General features: G+C 41.1%; 1 protein-coding gene across 8 annotated transcripts in view; it reads left to right on the plus strand.

Moving 5' to 3' along the window:
* The window catches only part of Ppp1r12b (protein phosphatase 1 regulatory subunit 12B), a 216566-nt gene that overhangs the window by 54897 nt on the left and 149569 nt on the right, over nt 1-12100 (plus strand). For 7 of the 8 annotated variants that reach the window (XR_005093025.1, XM_028876629.2, XM_028876626.2 and 4 more), the window contains exons 2-4: nt 2028-2158; nt 8026-8144; nt 10738-10897. Coding sequence is in view for 7 of the 8 variants with exons in the window: in XM_028876629.2 (XP_028732462.1) it covers nt 2028-2158; nt 8026-8144; nt 10738-10897 (410 nt within the window). In the remaining variant the exon portion in view is untranslated. The remainder of the gene's footprint in view (nt 1-2027; nt 2159-8025; nt 8145-10737; nt 10898-12100) is intronic. The other variant, XM_037211394.1, reaches the window with a different exon arrangement.

Here is a 12100-nt window from a genome sequence, read left to right on the forward strand (position 1 = left end):
GTAACCCTGCACAAGTACTTTTCCTAGAAACAACCATCATAATTCAGAAGCCACAGTAGGGCTTCAAGTATGCTTTCCATTTTGTCACACAGAAAAGTAAAAAGACTTATCCTCAAATGCTCGGCTTTAATTGTTAATAATATTTTTAAATGACTTATTTATTTTTATTTTGTATGTATGGGTGTTTTGCCTGTATGCATGTCTGTGCACCATAAGCATGTGGTGCCAGAAGAGGACATTAGATTCACTAGAACTGGAGTTGCAGATGGTTATTAGCTGCCGTGTGGGAGCTGGGAATCACACCTGGGTCCTCTAGAAGAGCATCCAGTGCTCTTAACCATTCATCCATTTTTCCAGCCCTAAGTGAGCACTCTTCATTGCGTCGTGCAGGTCATTTTTAGGAGAGTGGTCTCCTGATGCAGTTGTTCTGATGCTAAGGCACCAACAGTTTACCCACCATTGCTTTGACGTCATCAGCACAAATGTCAACACAACGAAAAGACACCGATTTCCTAATATTATTGAGAAGACAGTTTTTATTTGGCTAATGAATTGTTTCTCAGCTAATGTTTTAACTGTTTATTTATTTGAAATTTGAAAGGAAGGATTCACAGGCAGGTTTTTTTTTTTTTTTCTTTTTTTGAAAGTGTCTCCTTATAATGTCTCATCAGATAGCCCAGGTGGCTAGGAACGTGTGACAATGCTCCTGCCGCAGTCTCCTGAGTGCTAAGATTCAGACATTTTGCCACTGTACTAGGTCATAGGCAAGTTTTAAAAAAAGTAGTCTCATTTCCTTCTAGGTCCTGAATTTCCTACTTTGGAACTGTCTGAGCCTGAATAAGTATCCTTGTCAACGACTTCCTTTTTATTCTGTGTTAAAGTAGGCTTTTTTTCCTTTTCTGTTTTTCCCTCCTCCTACCTCTTCTGTGAGTGTGTATGTGTGTGTGTGTGTGTGTGTGTGTGTGTGTATGTGTACGTGTACGTGTGTACACGTGTGCATATATACAAGTATAAGTCTGTGCATGTAGAAGCCTGAGGACAACCTTGTGGTATTGTTCCTCAAGTGCTATCCACCTTTATTTTTCAGGCAGGGTCTCTCACTGGCTTGGAGCTTCCTAGTAGGCGAGGCTGGCCAGCCAGAGAGCACTACGAATCTGCCTATCTTTTACTCCTAGCTCTGAAATTACAATTATGATAGTGCATACTATCATACCCAACTTCTTTACGTAGGTTCTAGGAATTGAACCAGCCCTGTTGGTGGTGGTGGTGGGGTGTGTGTGTGTGTGTGTGTGTGCATTTTTAATTTTCAATTTATTTTTGAAGTAGAGTATCACTGTGTAACCCAGGCTGACTTCAGTCTTGAGCTCTTGCTTCCTTAGACCCCCAAATGCTGGGTTACAGGTATGTTCCACCATGCCTGGCTCAACCAGATTTTATTGTGATTATTTCTTTTAGGCTTATTAAAGATTTAAAAGCCTTTAGTAAAAAAGTTTCTGTGTTTCCCCCTACTTGCTGGTGTGAAGGCAGAGAACAATATCTGTCTGCAACTACAAATATACTTTCCCATATCATTTGAAGCCATTTAGAAAACCATGTAAGCCAGGCGGTGGTGGCACACGCCTTTAATCCCAGCACTCGGGAGGCAGAGGCAGGCGGATCTCTGTGAGTTCGAGGCCAGCCTGGGCTAAGGAGTGAGTTCCAGGAAAGGCACAAAGCTACACAGAGAAACCTTGTCTCGAAAAAAAAAGAAAACCATGTAAAACATTTCTAACACACTTTCCTTTGTATTACAAAATGCTCCAGTAGCTTCCATTTACAGCACTATAGAAATCACCATTAATACTCGTAGTACTGTAAATAATATCTAATAGTGTTTCTAAGTTTGGAAGTCATTCTTTAGACACCCACTAGGAAAAGTAAATAATGCATGGTAGCTGCTGGCCACTCTCATTGTCCAGAGCACTGTCTGGTGTGTCATAGAACTCAGTAAGTACTTGCTGAATGAATCAATGGGCTTTTCTTTTCAGGCCTGTATTGATGAAAATTTGGACATGGTGAAGTTTCTAGTGGAGAACAGAGCCAATGTAAACCATCAAGACAACGAGGGCTGGACTCCCCTTCATGCAGCAGCTTCCTGTGGTTACCTCAACATAGCGGAGTGAGTGAGCGTCTGTCGTGGGTTTGGTGCAAACTCCTCCTCTGCTGACCAGAAATTGAGTTGTACAAATAGTTATAACCTCTCTAAATTACAGACGCAGAGAATTGGCTATTAAGAGCTGGCTGACACAGTGCTTTGCATCCTTACTAAGTGCACAGTTCCTACCTCCAATTTTGCTTGCTTCTGTTTTTGTGTATTTTGTATTTGCTGGACTTTCAGAGGCAGCATCAGCTGGTGAGCTGTCTGACTAATTTCTGAATAGCAGAACACAAACATGTGAGTTGTAGGTTTTTTCCTTTGGACTTCTCTATAAACCTGTTTTGTTTGTTTTTATAAATATTACTGCAGTAAATAGCAAATTATGAACCAGAGCACATAGGACCCAGGTAAGGTAGTGATTGGCATGTGTTCTCTACATTGGTTGAATGGCTATGTTTAATATATTAGTAGCTGCTGACCTCCATGGGGGCAGATTGCCCTCTCTAGGGTAGAAGAATCCTGATCACATGGTACCTACTACATGAGAAGAACAAAATAAGTCTCTGTTATATGAAAGAATGATCAGGAATTTTATTTCTAGTTAGGAAAGAAACTTTGGCAGTTAAAACATCTTTAAAATTTGCAGGGCAAATTTAGATTGATAAAGTAAATCTAATCAGGATAGTATATGGTCTTTTGAAAATCAGATTGATTAAGTCCCTTTCAATGATATGATTGAGGCTAGCACATTTTTTTCTTACTCAGCAAACAGGCTGTCATGTAGAACTGTACTTGAAGGTTTCCTGGAGAAAAACTGAGTTTCCTTGAGGCATGGATTCTCAGTTGGACAAGAATCAGAGTAGAGACACAAGAGGTGTCGGACAGGGCTGTTGTTTAGGTGTAGATAACTGCAGTGGTCCAAAGCCAAGACCACTGGATAGCAGAGTTTTCTTTGTTCTCCATTCCTCTCCCTGTTCTAGGTTAGTAAAGATCTATAACTCCTTCACCACCTAGGCTGCCTCCATTTCAGGCTCATAGAAAAGGCTCTGATTTTCAGTTGTACTCACCAATGTCAGTGTTCTGATGCATAGGAGTTAAGATGATTTCTTCCTCCATTTTGGACTTACAACATTTTATTTAAGAAATGTAAGGCATACCGGCTTCTCATTATTCCTACTTAAGTATGAGTTCAGGTGGAATGTTTGTGATTGAGCTATAAAATCTCGTTACATTCAAGAATTTAATTTTTTACCCATTTTTTTCTAAATTATATAAGGCCAGCTGAGTCTTAAAATTAGAGTAATAGGTACTGTTATCTTTCTGGGAAGCTGAATACAAAGAATTACTGTAATGCCTTTTGTGTTTTTTTTTTAATTCATTTTTAATGACAAACATAGTTCCTTCAGAAATAAATTTAAAATTAGAAATCCTCTACTCAACCTAATATTACCTTGGATGTAGTAAGTTTATCAGTGACCATAACAACTTATGAATATGAACGTCTAACCATAGTGAGCTGATCCAGACTGGAATCTACTGAAGATGTGGGGTAGAGGTAGAGATAGCATGCCTTAGTTTACCTTGTAATGTACACATTGTCATTAGATCCATGCTATTTTATTTCATTTTTATGTGCATTGGTGTTTTTGTCATGGGTGTCAGGTCCCCTGAAACTGGAACTACAGATAGGTGTGAACTACCATGTGGGTGCTGGGAATTGAACCTGGGTCTTCTGGAAGAGAAGTCAGTGCTCTTAACCCCTGAGCCATCTCTCCAGCCCCAGAAAAGTTTTTATTTTACTTTCTTTATTTGTAATATTTTTATACAACAGATCAAGGAAATAACTTATTTAATTGGGGATTGGAACAGAGTGATGGCTCAGCATTAAGAGTACTGGCTGCTCTTCTAGTACTGGGTTGGATCGGCAGCATTTACATGGTCACCTACAACCCTCTGTTAACTACAACCCCGGGGATCTTTCCCTCTTCTGGTCTCCAAGGGCTGTGCACAGATGCGGTGCACAGACATTCACTAGGACAAAACACCCATATACACAAAATAATAAAAGTACTTTAAAAAATTAGAGACAGTGTATCACCGTGTAGCTCTGGCTTGCTTACCATGGGTTCCATTATGCCCAGGCAGCCCTTGAACTTCAATCCTTCTGCCTCAGTAGCCCAAGTGCTGAGGTTACACATGTGTGCCAACTCCACACTGGCATCTGTTTGTGTCTTGAAGAACTTATACCTCAAACTTATTTCTAGGAAAATTGGCAGCACTGGACTTCAAGGAAATGGGAATGAAGGACAGAGAAACTGGCTTTCTTCAGGAGAAACCCATGGCCATTCTATTTCATGTTCCTGGGCAATCCTTTCTGCCATGCATATCTCTCTCTCTCTCTCTCTCTCTCTCTCTCTCTCTCTCTCTCTCTCTCTCTCTCTCTCTCTCTCTGTGTGTGTCTCTGTTCTCTGTGTGTGTGTGTGTGTGTGTGTGTGTAGAGTTTATTTTTTCCTCATTTTGAATTCAAGTAGAATAGCTCGATTATTCCTAATGGTGTTTAATTTAGAAGCAGCAGATTGACCCCAACATTTAGCATGACTTACAGTTTATTGCAATGCTGATGTATTTTGAGCTTTTTAAAGACCACATTTTATTTCTGTACTTTTTTCCTGAGAAGACTAGCAAAGGGAGCCAGTGAAATGGCTCAACAAGGAAAGGCACTTGCTGTCCAATCTGAGCACCAGGTTTGATCCTTGAAACTCACATGGTGAAATGAAAGAACTGATTCATGCAAGCTGTCATTTGACCTTCTTGTGTGTTTCATGGAATGCTCATGTACACATACACAGAGCAGATCGGAAAAGGGGGAAGCTGCAGCCTGTGTAACCTGGGTAACCTGATTCAGGAAAGGATGGATACATGTTAGAATGGAGACCAAGATATTGCATTTAGTTCAAGCAATGTTTATAGAATGCCAAGAAGAGAGAAAGCACCAAGATACAAGGTCTGCTATGGAAGAGGTGCAACTAATGTCTACAGGGCCAGGAGGGTAGCATTAAAGGAAGGAGAGAGAGAATTCAGTTGGGGGAACAGGCGAGATTCTTGAAGGCAAAAGAGTTTGAAATGGACCCTGAAAGATGTGAAAGGTACCTACATGGGAAAGGAAGGAGTTTTTGTTCCATTCACTTTTAGGAAATAATTCACCCTAAGGAGCAGAGCTGGGTGTGAAGGGGCTAGGAGTTGGGGGCTGGGGGGACTAGTAAATGATTGGGTTTGATTAGAGTGTATATTTCAGTTAGACCAGTATTTATTGTGTGCTTATTGTGTATATTATTTGTATTTCAGGGCACGGGAGGTATAGGTGGACGATCATTTGGCTTGAGGGAAGAAACTAGAAAAGGAAAAACTACTGACTATGGAGTAATGAGGGAATAATTGGATACAATGGTGGCACTTGACAGACCTAAAAATATGGATAGAAGGAATTTATTTTAGTGTCGAGTAAGATATCTTTCTCTGAGTCTCTGAGGGAGGAAATGCCATTGAACTGTGTCTTAGGCAGTGTTCTATTGCTGTGAAGAGACACCATGACCACAGCAACCCTTATACAGGAAAACATTTAATTGGGACTGTTCAGAGGTTTAGTCCATTGTCATCATGGCGGGAAGCATGGCGGCACACAGGCGGACATGGAGAGGTAGGTGAGAGTTCTACATCTGGCTCTGCAGGCAGCAGGAAGAGAGAGAGACTCTAGGCTTGGTGTGGACTTTTGAAATCTTAAAGCCCACCCCCAGTGACACACTTCCTCCAACTAGGGCATGCCTCCTAACCCTTTCAACTGTGCCGCTCCCTGGTGACCAAGGATTCAATTGTGACCTGTGGGGACCATTCGTATTCAAACCACCACAAGTGGTATATATGTGGAGTTGATATATCAACATTTATTGAGGCCCTATTATTCCAGGATACTAGGCACTAAGAAAGCACAGTTATGTTTTTAATTTCATTTTTATTGATTTTTTTCTTCTTTGCCAATTCTCAAATACATGGCCCATACATATATTGATTAAAAAAAGTCTAACACACTAAAAATGTGGTTCTTTGAATATCATCATAGTAGATCAATAAATGTTGATTTAATTGTTGATGTTCATTGAATCTCTGAATGAATTGGAAGATAATTTACATAGTTTTTCTTTACCTTTTTAGTACCTCTGAGTGTCTGATAGTAGTCCTAGAATTATTGTGATCATTTATTTACTTATTTATTTATTTATTTATTTATTTATTTATTTAACTTTTTGTTTTTGTTTTTTTAAGACAAGGTTTCTCTGTGTTGCACTGGCTGTCCTGGAACTCACTCTGTAGACCAGGCTGGCCTCGAACTCACAGAGATCTGCCTGCCTCTGCCTCCTGAGTGCTGGGATCAAAGGCATGTGCCACCACTGCCTGGCGTATTGTTGGGATTCTAATTGGCCTAAAACTAATTTGATCTAAACTTACATGCAAAAGACTGAGCCTAATAGCTTCTACCAGTACTAGTTATGTGTTTTTGAGAAAAATCACTTTTTTTTCTTACTTAAAATTTTTTTCTTGAGAAAATTACTTAACATGTTTGAACTTTGATTCTTTAACAACATTGTTTATTTTTGCATGTAATTTGTGTGTGTGTGTGTGTGTGCAATAGTTTCCATATGAAAGTCAGAGGGCCGCTTGTAGGGGTCCGTTCTCCCCTTCCACTGTTCAGGGGTCGAACCCAGACAGTTGGGCCTGTCAGCAAGTGCCCTCTTCCCCACAGTTGGTGTGGGAGCCTCAGTTCCTTAAATTAGAGGGTAAGAGTGCTCAGTTGCATTTACAGTGCCTTCAGCATAATTCTGTTTAAATGTGTGTGTGTGTGTGTGTGTGTGTGTGTGTGTGTGTGTGAGAGAGAGAGAGAGAGAGAGAGAGAGAGAGAGACAGAGAGAGAGAGAGAGAGAGAGAGAGAGAGAGAGAGAGAGAACACTGAAAATTAAAAGATGCAGATAAGGTATTGAGATTATCAGCCTCTTTTTTCTTCAGGATACATATTCTGTATGGATGCAGAATCTGCTTAGCATTTTAAATGTTTCTTCAGTAAGTTAGTTTTCTTTATGAATGCAGATTCCTATAGATGACTTGTTTTGTGGAAGTTAAATTCATGCCAATTCGAATACATACTTTAGTCTGCAGTTTTCACACCTACAGCACTACTAAGCAACCTTCACCTTAGCACTGCAAACAAATTTTCATGCAGGACTGCTTATTTACCTTTAGCTTTGAAATGTTCCTATTTCTAATACTAGCAGTGTAGGAAGTCTTTTTGAACGATTATTTGGATCCTAGTTTGCGTGAGTGAGGGCTGCATGCCTTCCCTGTTTCACGGCACCAAGTTGAGGTCTTACTTTGTAGTTTAGACTTGTCGTGAACTCAGCACATAGGCTCGGCTGACCTCGAACTTCAGCTCCTCCTGCCTCAACATCCTGAGTACTAGGATGCAGGCTTGGCCAAAGACCCCACCCCATGCTGCTCCTTATAGTATTTAGAAAGACTTAGTGTTTCTAGAAGTGTAAGAATTGGTGTTAGGAATATGCATATGTAAGAAATCTTTTTTTACTTGGTTTTGTAAGAAAAAGAAGTATATAAGTAAATATTAGTATGTAAGAAAACATTGCTTTTGTTGGGAAATGGGAAATCTATGGTCCTAATTATTGAAGACTACTAGGGTATGAAATTAATAATAAATGAATAAGAAACCACCTCATCTGTACCGTATTTAAAACTCCCAAGTATGCCTTGCTGTACATTGAACTCAAGACACAGTACAAACTGATCTCAGATTGACAGAAATAATATTGATTTTTGCCACACAGGTATTTTATTAGCCATGGAGCCAGTGTGGGTATTGTGAACAGCGAGGGTGAAGTTCCTTCTGACCTTGCAGAAGAGCCAGCCATGAAAGACCTTCTTCTGGAACAAGTAAAGAAGCAAGGTAACTTAGGAGAGCGGCTGGTTAGCAAAGCTCTCACACTGCCCCTTATCATGTGACAGGGCAGGATTAAATCTGTCCACACAGCATTCGTCATCAGACCTCTTAATAACTCATACAAGCCTAGGCCGGATGCCCAAATGATGACCAGGCCTTCCTCGTCTTTGCTATTCTAAGGTTGTGTGCTGATCTTGGAGTTAGGAGTGACCGGAGGAAGATTGTGTACTGTTCTTTGTGTGTGTGTACTTTGTATCACTTGTGCTACACAGGATTGGCTGAAGAAGGGCTGGACTCTAGTGTGGCCAAATGCGTTTTGTGACTGTGTCGTTTTCCTTTGAGAGCTGCAAGTGGTACTGGGAGACTGTTTCCTAAAACCTCTGAAAGGGCCTTGAGCTGTAGTAACCATGGAAACTATTCTGATAGTTTCTTTTGTTTGTATGTTTGTGTTTTTGAGAGACAGGCTCCCACTTCATAGCTACACATACCCTAGAGCTCACTCTGTATCCTGGACTGTCCTCAGACTTTCAGCAGACCTCTTGCCTCTGCCTCCCTATGTTGGGATTTGCAGGTGTGAGCCACCATGCCTGGTTCTCATAGTTTCTCGAGGAAAGAAACCTAACTTAGAAGACTATATTCTGAAATTGTTTATTCCTCTTTTGTAGTTTTAGAAGAAACTAATTTCTGGGAATAATGTGGGGCTCTCCTGTTGGACACCTCAAAGTCATTTTGTTTTGTTTTTATACCCAGTATTGTCCAGGCTGTCCATGGACAGATGCCTCAAATCTCCTTTCTCCCTACCAGTATTCCAGGCAAGCACCACCACACCTAGCTTTTGAATTTTTTCAATGTAAAGTTATTGACTAACCATGGACAGCAGGTTTTAGGATTCTGTTAAAACTATCATGAAACTCTGGATGGGATCTGTAGCGACTGAAGATAGGGGAAGCTCTTCTGAATAACCAAAGTTCTTTCCAAAGCTTTAGTCTTTTCATGCTATGGTCCTTTAGAACAGTTAGGGCCGGGTCTGGCCACACTTGCTTGTTTATTATCCAAAGCTGCTTTTATACTGCATCAGCAGAGGTGAGTAGTCATGGCAAACCATAGGACTGGCAAATCTGCAAGGAAACCTGAAGTATCTCGCCTTTTAGAGAAGGTACACTAACTAAGCCTGCCTTGAGTGATGGATAGTTAGGTTATGCTATTACCTAGGTCCACCTGTTGTTTTGTGCCTTACCGAATTAAAAGTTTTTATACTAAGTTTATCCTCTCATCTCACTCATTTCATCTCCTAAAATATGTTTTTTTTAAAAGGATTTACTTATTTTATGTGTATGGATATTTTGCCTGCATGTACATCTGCACATCAGAAGAGGGTATTAGATGCCTTAGGACTACAGTTGTAGATGGTGGTGAGCCACCATGTGGGTGCTGATAATTGAACTCAGGACTTCAGGAAGAACAGCCAGTGCTCTTAACCTCTGAGCCGTCTCTCCAGCCCCCATTCATCTCCTAAAATGTTTTACAGTTTACAAATTTAAATTAGGTTTTAGTTTGAGAGTCCACTCTGTTGACTTTGATTGCCGAGTCTTCCCTTGTGCTCTGTGGAAACAGCATTTGTCTGTATGCTTCACTGTGTCTAAATAGGCTTCCTCTTCACCCTGTGCATCTCCCCAGACAGACAGTTCCCTAACAGTTCATAGCTTCTTATTTAAGAGCCAAAAAGAAGACTAAACGCTCAGAGAAAGTATACTTGAGTACAGAACCTTTTGAATGGGTGTGTTTGTACTCAGAATGTTTCATTATTTTGTATAATGAAGAGTGTCCTTTCTTAAGGCCCTTCTTTACTGGCCTAGATATTGGAGAGTTGTTGGATAAAGGGAAGAACTCTTGGGAGTACCTCCATATGATTGTGAGGGAAACAAAATCTACATTGCCTTAAAAGCAGATGCTTAAGTGTTGGCTTCAGATCACCTGCTAATCTCTGGTTGCTCTATGTAGCTTCAGGTAAGTGTGTGCAAGTGCATATGGAAATGAGCTTTAGGAGGAGTGCACTTTTCCAGAGTATATCCTACCCGAAATGAAGACCTTTGATAGTAATCTTGTGGTGTAGTGCGTGGAAAAGAGCCAAGAGCATCAAGGCGTTCTAATGGCAGCCCTGCCACTGATGTGTGTGTGTGACCATATGCAAAGCACCCAGCCTTCCTGTGTTTCTTTCTTCACATGACAAGTGAGGCTAGTAATAGCTGTTGTAGTTATCCCACAGGATTGTTAGGAAACTAAGATCATATCACATGTGAATTTATAGCTTCATACAAATACTGTAAAGTAAAAGCAATATCCCCTCTGGTTTTATGTTCTGCTGAAAACAATGTTAGGTATGTTTCCTTCATGAATGTGTACCACACGGTGGTTAGCCTGGCTATTTAGCATTGCTAATTTTGTAATACAAATGCCATTGCTTTAAATTGAATGAGTTACCAGCTTGGTGAGGGAACTATTATTTGTGGTAAAGTCTGTATGTTTTGACTCGAGAGGAAACACCTGTCAGACATGGGTGGCTTTAGTAACGCTGCTGTCTGGTGTCTGGCTTCTGTAGGCGTTGACCTGGAGCAGTCAAGAAAGGAGGAAGAGCAGCAGATGCTGCAGGACGCCCGCCAGTGGCTCAACAGTGGGAAAATAGAAGACGTGAGGCAGGCTCGCTCCGGGGCCACAGCCCTGCATGTCGCCGCTGCCAAGGGCTACTCCGAAGTCCTCAGGTGTGTAGCTGGGGCCTGGGGGGAAAGAGACGAGTCTTAGAAGCAGAAGTCCTTACCTTTTTAACTACGGTGGGTTTTCTTGTTGGCTTCCTCTTTCCTTGTAAATTGTCCTCATATTTTGCTGGTGTTCCTTTGTGGGTGGTCCCCCTTCCTATTAGGGTCCCTGTCCCTCAGGTACATGATGTTAGATACACTTGAGGCACAGTGGCACTGGAAGACCTCTCTCAGGTCCGTGATGTGTCATCAGCTCTCCTGAAACCTCCTCCTCTGACTGTACAGACCTGTGACCTTTCTGGTTCTATGATTTAGACGATTTCTGGGCTCATTCAATCAATTATAGATCTCGAGTATGCAATATCCAGTTTTCATATGAAAATTAGACAGTTGTGTGGGTGTGTGTGTACACCACACCCCACACACACACACACATAACTCCATGGGTAAAAACATCCACTACCAAACCTGATGACCTAAGTTCAATCTCCTGTGTGGTAGAAAAAGAGAATTGACTCCTCCGAGTTGTCCTCTGACCTCCAGTTGTGCACAGTGGCATGTGTGTGCCCTCCCAATCATACTCACATGGCATCAGATGAATCAATGCAGAAATGTAATTTAGAAGAGCAGGCAAAGAGAGTTGGACTCTGCTATGTTACTTGGTTCACTTTTCTTGCAGTCATGGGTTATGTGGCTCGCAGTGATTAGTGTTGACAGAATTTCTAGACCCCAGGGGTGCTAATGGCACTGTATTGTTGTTGGACTCTTCCAGTGTTCACATGCTTCCTAAGATGGCCTTTCTAGTAGGTACAGTAGTGTGTCGGTGCTTTTTCTGTTTCTGCCCGAACACAGGAGTCATGCTGTTCAGTTCCTGAGAGGATAGCACAGTACAATCTGGATTTTAGAAATCATATTTTTCCTCTTGCATAACATGGATGCAAGTCAGTCTGTAGCTTTATGGTTAGCTAGAACCCTCTGTGTATATTTTTAGAATTGGAGGTATGGGATTCTACAGAAAACAGTCATGTTCTATAAAGGTCACCTACAAAGCTCATTGGTAAAGTATCCTAGAGCTATTTGAGTCCCCATTTTATATGTGAATTCCTTTCTGAACTGGAAAATGCAAAGTATACCCTGTAGTAGAGTTGTGTAACTTGGCTAAGTGAATTAGGTTTTAGTTGGTCTTAGGTACACACTGCTCTGTGTGTT

This window comes from Peromyscus leucopus, chromosome 15 (assembly GCF_004664715.2).
Source record: "Peromyscus leucopus breed LL Stock chromosome 15, UCI_PerLeu_2.1, whole genome shotgun sequence".
NCBI classification, from domain to species: Eukaryota; Metazoa; Chordata; class Mammalia; order Rodentia; family Cricetidae; genus Peromyscus; species Peromyscus leucopus.